General features: G+C 43.3%; 1 protein-coding gene across 1 annotated transcript in view; it reads right to left on the minus strand.

The window, feature by feature from the left end:
• NSUN7 (NOP2/Sun RNA methyltransferase family member 7) overlaps positions 1-16016 on the minus strand; it is a 72205-nt gene that overhangs the window by 45461 nt on the left and 10728 nt on the right. The window contains exon 2 of the mRNA XM_073645723.1: positions 4755-5050. Coding sequence (XP_073501824.1) covers positions 4755-5031 — 277 coding nt within the window. The 5' untranslated portion in view covers positions 5032-5050. The remainder of the gene's footprint in view (positions 1-4754; positions 5051-16016) is intronic.

Genomic DNA, 16016 nt, shown 5'->3' on the forward strand with positions numbered 1-16016 from the left:
TGATAGAAGTGAATGTTGCCAGATACTGTAATAAGAGGCTGTAGGATATGCCCTGGAGGAAAGTCCCAAACTCTTCTTGAGTAATTTGTGAACTCTTGATCTTCCTAATGGCGAAACACCTTGATTTCACATGTACATGTTTAGAAAACTAAACCCCACCTGGATAACGTTTTAGTGGCACGAAACCTAATAACAGGTTCCCGTTAAAAGCAAATATTGACACATAAAAAATAGGAGCATCACATAACAGTAGGATGGCTAACAAAGACGGTGACAACTTCCACATGCCATTAGTGCCACAACAAAGGTTCAGAGACTTCTACTTCAGGGGTTGGTACAACTACAGCCTCCCGGACTGACATCAGAGCAGAGGAACAAACTAATCCCAGTAAACATCAGTGAGATAACGTAATGCCCACACAAACATGGACACCAAACATTGCACAACTTCACCTATTTGCTTTCACAATGTGAACATTTTTCTATTTTTTTTTGGGACACTGTTGACACGGTTTCTTGGTGTCACAGAGATAAATCACTAGATGAATGTGAACTATCTGTTAATGGTTCCAATATGTACAAGTACAACATCTGATGGATGGCCGCTTACCCAATAAATAAGTAGTAATCATGTTAACAAGAGGCGCAACTTGAATTTCTTAGACCTCAGTGCTAAGAGGACTTGTCTAACCAGAGACACTTGATAAAATGTGTCCACCGGAGCGATTATATAATTGCTCTGAAGCTCCCTTTCAACACCATTACTGATTTTATGGAGGAAAGCAAGGCCACCTGTGCAGGAGAAATGCCAAGCTGCATGAAGACCACTGAGATGAATGATCATCCATGTGACACAGTAGCGGCTTGTGTCCATCAAAATGGCAGCTGCCCCCATAGAGCAGCTCTGTATTCTGATTCACAGAAGAAGTCCCAAGAAGATACTATCTCTCCTATTAAGTGCCATAATCTTTAACAAGACCTCAATAATATCGCTGATGTTTTGGACCCCTTCAGCCCACCCATACAGCTTAAATGGCTGTCAGACGAAGGGTGCTTTGGCTGAACATTCGGCCAGCAGCTATCTCGGCTATCTCCCTGTCGGATCCTTATCTCCCCTGACAATCATCTTTCTTAGGCCCACATACACATTAGACTGTTGGCCGAACCTGTCAATATCGGTGAGTGTGGATGACATTAGTCTAATGTGATGGGGGGCTTTAGGCTCCAGAGCAGGGCTAAGTCTATAACAAATACACCGCCTATCACTAACCACTGAGACCAGTGGCCACAGTTATGACCAAGCAAAATATACATCTGTCCTATGCCAATTAGATAATATACAGAATTTCTGCTCAACAGTCCCGATCCAAGAAAATACCACTGAAATTAAATATTCACTTTAATTAGCTCAGTACAATAACCATCAAGGGTGTAACATACCTGGCGGCGTCCTTGCATAGTGGTCCATCTCCCACTGTGCAAGAGCGCGCACTTGATCTCCAGTCCAGTCTGCTAGCCTAGCTTCCCTCCATGCTGTCTGCTTGCCTCTGTTTCTGCTGCTTAAGGGCGGCGCCCGATCACTTCCTGCTTCTTGTAGCTGCTGCGGGCACACCCCTTGTGCAGCCTCAGCCTATTGCTGTCTGTCACCTGGTATTTAACCCAGCTCCTCCCTGGAATCCATGCCTGAGCATTGTGTTCTGTCAGTTGGCGTCCAGTCACTGATGTGCCAGGTCCTGTCTATGTTTCCTGCCTTGCGGTATCAGTTCCTGTGTCTGAACTGTGTCCTGTCTGAACTATCTTCTAGCCTGTTGTCTTCTGCCTATCCTGGAGGCTGTATTTCCAGGCCAGTGTGAACACGCTCCTAGCCTGTTCTTTCCGCCTTCCAGGGGCCGCATACCTAGACACGCTCCTGTATCTTGCTGCTGTGTCTGTTCTTGTCTGAATACTCTCCTAGCCTGTTACCTGTTTTTCTCTATGTCCATACCTTCCCTTTTCCTGCATAATCTGATCCCGTACCTAACTCCTACTCGTTATCCCTGTACTCCCGTTTGTGAGTTTAGAGTCCACTCGTTACTTCATTGCAAGTATCCTGTGTGTACCTGGTTCTGCCTTTCCCTTCCAGTCTGTTCCGTGTGAAAAGAGCCCTGTCCCCTCTGCTCTGCCTTGCTCACTGCTCCGGCGGTTCTTGCCTGCTCTGCCTTGCTCACCGCTCCGGCGGTTTCCGCTCTGCTCTGCCTTGCTCACCGCTCCTGCGGTTTCCGCTCTGCTCTGACCCTTTGCTCGCCGCTCCAGCAGTCTCGCTCTGCTCTGACCCTTTGCTCGCCGCTCCGGCAGTCTCGCTCTGTTCTGACCCTTTGCTCGCCGCTTCGGCAGTCTCGTCCTGCTCTTCTCTCGCTCACCGCTCCAGGCGGTCTCGTCTTGTTCAGCTCTTGCTCGCCGCTCTGGGCGGCCTCACTCTGCTGTTTGTCCACCGCATCTGTGGTTCTGTTCCTGAGTCCCAGTCTGTACTGGGTCCTATCCACTCGATGCTCCAACCTGTCGTACCTGCCAGTACCTCCCTGCCTGCATACCAGTTGTGCTTACCAGCATCCGCCAGTCTGCATACCAGCCGTGTCTGCCTATACCCAGCAGTCTGTGTGCCAGCCTAACCTGCCTGTTCCTGTATTCCCCTGTGTGGGTCAACAGCCGTGTCCGGGGTCTGTCCTGGAGTAGCACCTGGTCCCTCTGCTCGGTTCCTCCTTGGTGCACTGGCGTCGTATGCCGTCGTGCGACCCTGGTCGGATCGGGTGGATACTTAGTTACGCCCCTCCAGGCATTCACTCTCCGGCACGGTCCAGTGGAATCACTACATATACACGCACACGCCACTCAGCCCGGGCGTGTGCATTACAAAGGGCCACTCATCTATCCACAAGGACACCTACAGTAAGTATCCACTGATATCCCAGTAGGATTTTGGTGGTTCAGTGGCCAGCCCTTAGGACTCCTCACCTACATTTTCCATGCCTAGGCATGTATAGTTTGTTTTCTCAAGTCTATTCATTCTTGGGTTGTGGTTGTATTATACATGTATTCTGAAGTGACATGTTTGCTTTTATGACTTCTCTTATGTCTCTTGTTGTTGACTTGGAAGGGCAGGCTTTAACACCACATTATCGCACATTATCGCAGGCTCACATAGGCCACCTGTTTAGAGGAGACTGCAGGTATTTATAAGCCAAAACCAGGAGAGGAACAATCAGAGGAAAAGTATAATAGAAACACGTCACCACTTCTGTATTTATCACCCACTCCTGGTTTTGGCTTACAAATACTGAGGTAAAACACTGATCAAATACTGAGTGTGTGAACTTAAGGAGTTTATCTGCTCCTGGAGAAAACATTATTAATGAGCTAATAGAAGTGAAAGAAAAAAAAATACCTCGTGGATCAGCGGCGCACATCAGTAGTCAGCACTGCAGCCCTCACTAGTTCGCTGGGTTCTGCCTCAAGTCTCAAATGAGCACTGCAGCCAATAAGCAGCTGTTGATCGCCTGCAGTGCTTTCATCTTGCACAAGCTCAGCCAGAAAAAAAAAGTGAACAAAATAAGAACACTAAGGAGCTCACATGATGCCCCCTCTGGGTGTTGATGCCAGCAGATTGGCCGGGGAAATAGCACTGACTTTGGAGGAGCGGTGCTGTTTCAGGAGGTTACTATCGATTTTTTTTCTCACCTCCTCACCTTCTTGGGCTCATTAATAAGGGCTTGTCCAGTAATGGACTGCCCCTTTAATGACATTACTCCAGCGGTGGATTTTTTTCTACAAACCTTAATCTATTTCCAGCCTGATGAAGGACATAGTCTAAAGTGATAATCAATAAATACTCACCATTGGCATAAAACAGGGAGTGCCCTTTGCCTCTTGGTTGAAAAGCCCTGGATTTGTGGCTGTTAGACAGTAGAGCCATGTGAATGTTGACCCTCAGCAGTCTCGACCGTGATAACAATTGCCCACTGTGTCACCCAGTCGTTCAATTCAGCAGGTACAGTGTATAGTGGGCATGCTTAGCTTACTAGCTTAACCATTTAGGTTCCTCTATATAAATATGCTACACAGCATATCCCTACCGTAAACAGGCCCCCAGTTTTCTGTCTCTAGTTTACTGAAGTGAACCTTAGTTTTATTCTTATGAGCAATGGTCAAATGATGGAGTCATGCATTACAGCAAACATTCAGTGACTGGATGGTTTGTCCAGAGGAGGTAATTTTGGTAGACCAAAGCAAACAATGTGCACTGAACGATCTGCAGTAGATTGCTCAGCGCACATAGACTGCCATAGTCCTTGGAAGCGCGAGTCCTGCTCACACAAGACTATGAACTGCCGAGAACGATGATCTTTATGCTGCACAAAACATTATTTTAGCCGAGCGTTTTGCTCGTTTATCAAGGGATTAGCAGCCTGTTTACACGGCAAGATAATAGTGAAATGAGCATTTTTAACAACTTTTTGCAGTGTAAACGTCCATTAAGTCTGCTGCACATGCCTGAATATATCAGAGAATAACAAAAGCAAACAAATATGTGCGCAGATGACACCTACCAGAACTTTGCCCAGTCCATCCACTTACCAATCAAATCTTCCCGTTCTACTGGCATTTCTACAAGTCATTCAACAAGGTACAAACCTGGCCCAGCCAGGCCTTAAAAATACATTTCCATATAGTAGTAGTATATATAGTAATACAGTCAGACTATTACATGTGACACTTACATTTCAGAGCATTGAAGGCCAGTTCATAGGACCACCTTTGAGATTTTTCATCCTTGAATTCTGGAGCGGCTCGCTCTTTGTCAGAACCATAGTTCACCAGGATTCTGTCAGGGGGTTTCTTTCGATAAATACTTTGGAAGATCTTGCCGGCGTTGATAAATACCCCATCAGGATAGTTCGCTGTTTCACTTATGTAGTCTTTGGGGTTGAACTCCGGCATCTTCACTGAAGCTGAACTTGACATGTCCAGGTCAAACTTATTTCGGAGGTTTAACATATTTACGTTTAGCAAGTACCTAAAAATATAAATCAAAAAGGTTAAAACAACCTTAACGTCAGCAATCTAAGTATATCCAGCTATTGTGAAACTACAACTCCCTGCAAACAAAATGACTACAGAGACCTAAGGTTTGAGACCACGGCCTTAGAAGAGCACATACTGTACTATAGATGTTTTTTCATAATGAAGATTTTCGTTTTTTTCCTCCATTTCTTCAAAGAGCCATAACTTTTTTATTTTTCAGTCCATATAGCCTTATGAGGGCTTGTTTTTTTGCGGGACGAGTTGAACTTTTGAAGTGTGCTGAAATGGCAAAATAAGTGCAGTTTCACAATTGTTTTTTTCATTTACCATGTTCACTATTCGGTAAAACTACCAGCAATATGATTCTCCAGGTCAGCACGAGTAGGAAGATAACAAACACGCTTATTTTTTTTAATTTAAGTGGTGAAAATAAATTCGGAAATTTGTAAAGGAAAAAAAAATTTTTTTGAGTGTGTCGCCATTTTTCAGAACCTGTACAGTTTTCATTTTTCGGGATCTGGGGCTCTGTGATGGTTTATTTTTTGCACGCCAAGCTGACGTTTTATTGATACCATTTTAGGGTAGATACTATGTTTTCATCGCCTGTTATTGCATTTTATTGCAATGTTGCAGCGGCCAATAAAAACGTGATTCTAATAATGATATTACTAAAAATCCCTATGCCTAAACCTGTTGATCCAGAAGAAGGCAAAAACCCCAGGACACCTTCAGCCAATTTGTATCACAGGGGAAAAATTCCTTCTTGACCCCGAGAAAAGGCGATCAGTCCTAGAACCCTGGATCAAACCTAACTATGATACTAGTTATGTAATTATTGTTATTGTACTAAATGTACTACTATACTTGCAACATTTTGTCTAATTTAACTGTAACCCACAATGTTATGTGTCCTCGTTATGCCATTTATCGATTGTATTAATTTTATATTTTCATAGATCGGACTTTTATGAATGCAGCAATGCCAAATGTATAAATTGTTTTATTTTTTATGGGGCAAAAGGAGGGTGATTTGAACGTTTGTTTTTTTTCAAAACTTTTTTTTTTACTGTATTTAATAGTCCCCTTGGGGGACTTGAACCAGCGATCATTTGGTTGCTTGTACTATACATAGCAATGCATTAGCACTGCTACGTATAGTGAAAATCATAATCTCCTACAGGATGGCTTTCACAGGAGAATCGTCATGATTGAGCAGACCCCCTGGCTGTCACGGCAATCCATCGGCGCCCCGCGATCATGTCAAGGGCAAGCTCTACCTGCAGTTGTTAAAGGCACATGATGGCTTATTAAATTACCCATCAACTGCTGGGAAAGATGCGGGCTCAGCGTGCGAGTCCGCATCAAAGTCAAAGTCATGGACATGACATATGATCTAAATGTAAGTCATGTGTCATTTAATATTTAGGGGAATCATAAAAAGAAATTGTTAGTTTGTGACAGGAGAACCACAATATTAGTCCCTAATTCTTCAAAGTGTTTTCACCAGAAAATTTAGCAACCTCTGGCGTTTTGACCAGCTCTGCCCAAGTTTGAGAAGCATTGACGGGACAGGGTGCGGCCAAGCCCACCCGATAAGTTGTGGTGAAACTTACGTCCGAACAATGGACATGCTGCGTTTTTTTCCGCAATGGTAATCCTGAGCGGAAATTTCCGCATCATGTGCACAGCACATCAGGATGACCATTGCTATAGCTCGCAGAGCGTTTTTGATGCGTTTTCACGCAGGAAAACCGCCGCGAAAACGCATCAATAACGCTACGTGTGCACTTAACCTGAAACAGATTCTTACTTCTGCTCTATAAACCTTAAACAGTAAAAGAAAGAACTTTCTGACTGGGCCGACAACATGTAGACTAGTAACTCTCAGCAATGCTCGGCCTTTTGTGATGCACATAGAGTGGTCTCTAAGCTAGAATATTCATTTCACCGGGGACAACCTTGCAAATTGAAAACATTGTACCTTGAGACTGCAACTATTAATTGGTTCTTAAGATCGAAAAATGTAAACACAAAATAAAAAAAAATAAGATTAAAAAGAAAATTAAATCATAAAACTAATACAAAGAAAGCAAGTTCTTACATGTAAAGAACAGAAGTAGCTGCTGGAACCTGCGGAAGGAGTGTACAGGAGAAATAAAAGGTGCAGCTCATCCTGGCAAAGGCAGAGCGTAGTAGAGAGCAATATACTGTACGTAGCACAGGTAGAGAGAAGTAGAGTGCACAAAGTGCAGGTACAACGCAGTATAGTACATGTAGTACAGACAGAAAGCAGTATATTACAGAGAGTGCAGGTACAACGCAGTATAGTACATGTAGTAGAGGCAGAGAGCAGTATATTACAGAGAGTGCAGGTAGAGAGAACAGTACATATAGTGCAGGTAGAGAGCAGTAGAGTGCACATAGTACAGGTAGAGAGCAGTAGAGTGCACATAGTACAGGTAGAGAGCTGTATACTACAGATAGTCCAGGTAGAGAGAAGAACAGTACATTTAGTACAGGCAGAGAACATTATACTGCTCATAGAACAGGTAGAGAGCAGTAGAGTACATGTAGTACAGGCAGAGAGCAGTATAGTGTTCATAGTAAAGGTAGAGAGCAGTATATTACAGAGAGTTCAGGTAGAGAGAAGAACAGTACATGTCGTGCAGCTAGCGAGCAGTTTAGTGCACATAGTACAGGTGGAGAGCAGTAGAGTGCATATAGTCCAGGTAGAGAGCAGCAGAGTGCAAGTCGTGCAGTTAGAGAGCAGTTTAGTGCACATAGTACAGGTAGAGTGCATATAGTCCAGGTAGAGAGCAGCAGAGTACATGTCATGCAGTTAGAGAGCAGTTTAGTGCACATAGTACAGGTAGAGTGCATATAGTCCAGGTAGAGCGCAGCAGAATGCATGTCGTGCAGTTAGAGAGCAGTAGAGTGCACATAGTACAGGTAGAGTGCATATAGTGCAGGTGTAGAGATCAGTAGAGTGCACACTGGCAGAGATGGCTGTTTATGTTCTTGATGCATCATTCCTAATTTGACCAACATTGCCAGATCCGGAGGCCTCTTGTGTCCCACCCCAAATTAGCACTTCAACGAAAAGGGTTTCCAGAACACCGGCAACATTATGGAATAGTGGCTGCAGAGATGGATAAAATGTCACTTTTATTTTTAATTCCTCATAAAATCATTGCAGAGATGTTATCTTGCAAAGTTTAGCTTATAATTTACGATAAATCCAAGGTGGTTTTTTTCTTAGATTCTTCTTTGGGGGACATGTACATTTTCCGCTGTATGATGTTGACCACTCATATAAGAGGCCTTCATGCAAGGAAAAAAAGAACATGCCCCCAAGGAGGTCCTGTAACAAGTGCAAAAACAGCCCTGATCTCAGTGACCGAAATGACAAAGCCCAGCAGAATGAAGTGAGCTTTGTTATCTCGGTCGCTGCTTATGCAGAACGCAGAAGCCGACTCTAAACTCATCTCCAGCGCTGCATGAGCAGCGACCAAGATGACAGAAGAAGAGCGGCTAATGAATGAAGACAGCATCGAGTCAAGTGCATTGCACATAATTCAATACTGTTTTAATTCATTACTTTAATTTTAGATTTTCACCCTTTTTCTAAGCCCAGTTAGGGTTAGGGTTCAGGCTAGGGATTAGTTTAGGGTTAGAGTTCATCCACATGTCCAATATTTCCACGTAAGAGAAAAACGAAACAATTATTCTGATCAGAGCGTGGTCTGAGTGTCATTTGTTTTGCTCATATGTGGAGAAATAAAATAAAAAAGTTTCTCCACCTTCTCATTTTCGACAGTCTGTGAAAATCGGACCGCACTCGGGTGTCAGTGTAGTCTGATGTTCTTCACAGACCCATAGACTTGTATTGCAGATCATGATCTGATCCTCGGACACGTATCCGATATCTTCTGCGGACCAGTAGGTCCGAGGAAAAAAATAACAGATGTACACAATATCATGGGTACGGGAATATCATGGGTACGGGAATATAATGGGTACGGGAATATAATGGGTACGGGAATATCATGGGTACGGGTGACATTGATGAAGTTTGTGGCTCTTCAGGTTTTCCAAAAACTTGAAGTGGTTTAAAGGTGACGGGTCCATTCTCCCGGTGTTTTTCTAGACTATACAGTACAAGTAAAGAAAAACCGGGGGGGAAAAGACATCGCAAAAAGCTCTCAGGAAACAACCAAAAAGAGGAAAAAAAAGACCCTTCAGAACAAAAGATGCCAATGGGTCCTGAAGAATCTTCCTCCTGAAAAACCAGCAGGTTCACACCCGTCTAAAGGACGCCGCGTCCACAAATCTATGTAAGTGGGGACGGGCCGCAATGTTCCCAGGATTACAGGTAATGTGAACACAATAATAGGAGAGCGATGACATCCCCTGCACAGGGGCGCGGAGGGGCGAGCTGTACATCGCTGTGGAATATGGTGCTGATATTTAGGCAACAGAGAATAAACAAACCTTACATCTCACAGAGAATGTTCGTTGCTTTTTAACATTTCCATGAAGTCATTGGAGGATTAATTATTTTGTTAAATAGAAAAAAAGTGAACAAAGGTGTTAAATGGTTAAAAGCTACGATTTACTGCATGTGTGAGAGATGGACACGCTGTTCACACACACAGGCTTTGGTGCAGATGTTTCAGCCAAACGGAAAGGAGCCATAAGACAGACAGAAATGTGTCCTGGTAGAGAAACTGCACGGTGCTGTGTTACATCACTATCAAATCACAGAGCTGGTGATAATCACCAAAGGAAACTACCGACAGTAAAGACCTACCACATAATAACACCGCACATCACACATAATAATACCGCACATCACACATAATAATACCGCACATCACACATAATAACACCGCACATCACACATAATAACACCGCACATCACACATAATAATACCGCACATCACACATAATAATACCGCACATCACACATAATAACACCGCACATCACACATAATAACACCGCCCTTCACACATAATAACACCGCACATCACACATAATAACACCGCACATCACACATAACACCACACATCACACATAATAATACCGCACATCACACATAACACCGCACATCACACATAACAACACCGCACATCACACATAATAACACCGCACATCACACATAATAACACCGCACATCACACATAACACCACACTTCACACATAATAACACCACACATCACACATAATAACACCGCACATCACACATAATAACACCGCACATCACACATAATAATACCGCACATCACACATAATAACACCGCACATCACACATAATAACACCGCACATCACACATAATAACACCGCACATCACACATAATAACACCGCACATCACACATAATAACACCGCACATCACACATAATAACACCGCACATCACACATAACACCGCACATCACACATAATAACACCGCACATCACACATAATAACACCGCACATCACACATAATAACACCGCACATCACACATAATAACACCGCACATCACACATAATAACACCGCACATCACACATAATAACACCGCACATCACACATAATAACACCGCCCTTCACACATAATAACACCGCACATCACACATAACACCGCACATCACACATAATAACACCGCACATCACACATAATAACACCGCACATCACACATAATAACACCGCACATCACACATAATAACACCGCACTTCACACATAACACCGCACTTCACACATAATAACACCGCACATCACACATAATAACACCGCACTTCACACATAACACCGCACTTCACACATAATAACATCGCACATCACACATAATAACACCGCACATCACACATAATAACACCGCACATCACACATAATAAAACCGCACTTCACACATAATAATACCGCACATCACACATAATAACACCGCACATCACACATAATAACACCGCACATCACACATAATAACACCGCACTTCACACATAATAATACCGCACTTCACACATAATAACACCGCACTTCACACATAACACCGCACTTCACACATAATAACACCGCACTTCACACATAACACCGCACTTCACACATAATAACATCGCACATCACACATAATAAAACCGCACATCACACATAATAAAACCGCACTTCACACATAATAACACCGCACATCACACATAATAAAACCGCACTTCACACATAATAACACCGCACATCACACATAATAACACCGCCCTTCACACATAATAACACCGCACATCACACATAACAATACCGCAAATCACACATAATAACACCGCACTTCACACATAATAACACAGCACATCACACATAATAACACCGCACATCACACATAATAACACCGCACATCACACATAATAACACAGCACATCACACATAATAACACAGCACATCACACATAATAACACCGCACATCACACATAATAACACAGCACATCACACATAATAACACAGCACATCACACATAATAACACCGCACTTCACACATAATAACACAGCACATCACACATAATAACACAGCACATCACACATAACACAGCACATCACACATAATAACACCGCACATCACACATAATAACACCGCACATCACACATAATAACACAGCACATCACATATAATAACACAGCACATCACACATAATAACACCGCACATCACACATAATAACAAGGCACTTCACACATAATAACACCGCACATCACACATAATAACACCGCCCTTCACACATAATAACACCGCACATCACACATAATAATACCGCACATTACACATAATAACACCGCACATCACACATAATAACACAGCACATCACACATAATAACACAGCACATCACACATAATAACACCGCACATCACACATAATAACACCGCACATCACACATAATAACACCGCACATCACACATAATAACACCGCACATCACACATAATAATACCGCACATCACACATAACACCGCACATCACACATAATAACACCGCCCTTCACACATAATAACACCGCCCTTCACACATAATAACACCGCACATCACACATAATAACACCGCACATCACACATAATAACACCGCACATCACACATAACAATACCGCCCTTCACACATAACACAGCACATTACACATAATAACACCGCACATTACACATAATAACACCGCACTTCACACATAATAATACCGCACATTACACATAACACCGCACTTCACACATAATAACACAGCACATCACACATAATAACACCGCACATCACACATAATAACACCGCACATCACACATAATAACACCGCACATCACACATAATAACACAGCACATCACACATAATAACACCGCACATCACACATAATAACACCGCACATCACACATAATAACACCGCACATCACACATAATAATACCGCACATCACACATAACACCGCACATCACATATAATAACACCGCCCTTCACACATAATAACACCGCTCTTCACACATAATAACACCGCACATCACACATAATAACACCGCACATCACACATAACAATACCGCCCTTCACACATAATAACACAGCACATTACACATAATAACACCGCACATTACACATAATAACACCGCACATCACACATAATAATACCGCACATCACACATAACACCGCACATCACATATAATAACACCGCCCTTCACACATAATAACACCGCTCTTCACACATAATAACACCGCACATCACACATAATAACACCGCACATCACACATAACAATACCGCCCTTCACACATAATAACACAGCACATTACACATAATAACACAGCACATCACACATAATAACACCGCACATCACACATAATAACACCGCACATCACACATAATAACACCGCACATCACACATAATAATACCGCACTTCACACATAATAATACCGCACATTACACATAACACCGCACTTCACACATAATAACATCGCACATCACACATAATAACACCGCACATCACACATAACACAGCACATCACACATAATAATACCGTACATTACACATAACACCGCACATCACACATAATAACACCGCACTTCACACATAATAATACCGCACTTCACACATAATAATACCGCACATTACACATAACACCGCACTTCACACATAATAACATCGCACATCACACATAATAACACAGCACATCACACATAATAATACCGCACATTACACATAACACCGCACATCACACATAATAACACCGCACTTCACACATAATAATACCGCACATTACACATAACACCGCACATCACACATAATAACACCGCACATCACACATAATAACACCGCACTTCACACATAATAATACCGCACATTACACATAATAACACCACACTTCACACATAATAACACCGCACATCACACATAATAACACCGCACATCACACATAACAATACCGCACATCACACATAACAATACCGCACATCACTAATAATAATACCGCACTTCACACATAATAATACCGCACATTACACATAATAACACCGCACATCACACATAATAACATCGCACATCACACATAATAACATCGCACATCACACATAATAATACCGCACATTACACATAACACCGCACATCACACATAATAACATCGCACATCACACATAACACCGCACATCACACATAATAACACCGCACTTCACACATAATAATACCGCACATTACACATAATAACACCACACTTCACACATAATAACACCGCACATCACACATAATAATACCGCACATTACACATAACACCGCACATCACACATAATAACATCGCACATCACACATAACACCGCACATCACACATAATAACACCGCACTTCACACATAATAATACCGCACATTACACATAATAACACCGCACATCACACATAACAATACCGCACATCACTAGTGTTGAGCATTCCGATACTGAAATATCGGGTATCGGCCGATATTCGCGGTATCGGAATTCCGATACTTAATTCCGATACTATTGCAATATCGTATACCGGAATCGGAAGTTCCCATAATGCAATGAGACATTTTCATTTTATTCAGCCAATGAGGATCCTAAGAAGTGTGGGCACATCCTGTTAGGCATGTAGGCATCTTAACTAATGGCATGGCTGTGATTGGCTGCTGAAATGATGTCATGATGCACTATAAAAGCCACCGCCGCCATTTTGAGCTCACTCTGCTGTGAATTCAGTTAGGGATAGGACGCTGTTGTTCTGAGGGACAGTTTTAGCTACCTATTTGCTCTATACTGCTTTACCCAAGCTACTTTCTAAATCACTGTGCCTTGCAGTGCTAGTGCACAGTTCCCTGTGCTGTTCACCGCTATCTGCAAGGTCTGTGTGTGTGAGTGCAGCTCACCCTGTAGTGTGTGCTTCAGCCAAGTCTGGTTGTAGTGCACTCAGTGTGTGTCACTGCCTCATACATTGTCCTTTTTTGCCAATTCATAATTTTTCCTGATATCTCCTATTAGTGTGGTGGTTCCATCTGTATTCAGCTAAATTGGTTCCAAACACACTATATAGGAGTAGATAGAGAAATTTTTTTCCGTCTTGCAGCACTAGTGCACAGTGCTCTGCATCTGTACTGTTCACCGCTGTCTGCAAGGTCTGGTGTGTGAGTGCAGCTCACCCTGTAGTGTGTGCTTCAACCCCGTCTGGTTGTAGTGCACTCAGTGTGTGTCACTGCCTCATACATTGTCCTTTATTGCCAATTCATAATTTTTCCTGATATCTCCTATTAGTGTGGTGGTTCCATCTGTATTCAGCTAAATTGGTTCCAAACACACTATATAGGAGTAGATAGAGGAGCCTTTCTGCAGCATTGGGCCCTGCAGCCCCAGCCAGATTAGTATTAGCCTATTTTTTGCAGCCTCATCTATTGCATTGTAGGTTACCTTCCTACATTGTAATAGCTACAAAAAGTTTGTGATACTATCGTTATTACATCTTTAGGCACATCCAGTGTCTTTTTGTGACAAAAAAAACCTAAATAAAGTTCACCAAACACTCCACTTTACAGTTGTGTAGGCCACATTAGCTCATATTAAAGTCTAGTCCACACTTTATAAAATTAGTGTTTCTTATACCTGTTAGCAGCTGTTCAGGAATAAGCACACTAAGCCCTTAGTACTTTTCTGCCTATCTTTATCAGTCTACCAAGATGAAGAAGGCAGGGAGTAAGGCATGTGGTCGTGGTCGTGGGCGTGGGCGTGGAGTTTCTGCAGGGAGAGGACGTGAGGATTCTGTGCCTGCAGGGAGAGGACGTGGGGATTCTGTGCCTGCTGCGGGCACCAGTGACTCAGCATCCCCCAGTTTTACCAGGGAACAGTCCTTTATGCGCAGCTTTGTAGGAGCTAGCCGTACCCCACTGCTGCGCGAGGACCAAATTGAAGCCGTTGTCGGATGGATGGCAGCTAACGCATCGACTTCAATTAGTTCCAGATCCTCTCAGGTCCTGAGCACTGAAGAGCACCCATCTGTCTCTTCACCACCTGCCAAATTGCCCAGGCAGTCAGAGAGCCCTGGACAGGAGCCATCTCTACTTCTGTTCTCTGAATCTCTTGGCTTGGAAAGAGGGGGCCAGCCAAGCAGAATTCGAGAATTTGAAGAAGAGGTAGTATGCAGTGATGCGCAACCGTTTTGTCTCTCTGAATCTGAAGAGGCGGGTGGGCCAGTGCCTATGGTCAGCAGCACACCTCAGTACGCATCTGATGATGAGACTCAGGTGCCACTTTCTGGTGCGTACTGTGCTGTCGAGACTACCCAGGAGAAGCAGTTGTTTGAAGAGGGTGGTGTAGATGATGAGGTCCTTGACCCATCATGGCGTGAGGGACAGGAAGGTGGTGGGAGCAGCTCTGAGGAAGAGATTCCCCGAATGGCCCAAAAAGGAGGGAGAGGGAGGGGGCAGACTTGGTTGCCTGTAGCCTCCACTTCGGCACCCATTAGGAGCATGGCTC

The sequence above is a fragment of the Phyllobates terribilis genome, unplaced genomic scaffold (assembly GCF_046119375.1).
Source record: "Phyllobates terribilis strain yellow unplaced genomic scaffold, ASM4611937v1 Scaffold_1__5_contigs__length_1240528914, whole genome shotgun sequence".
NCBI classification, from domain to species: Eukaryota; Metazoa; Chordata; class Amphibia; order Anura; family Dendrobatidae; genus Phyllobates; species Phyllobates terribilis.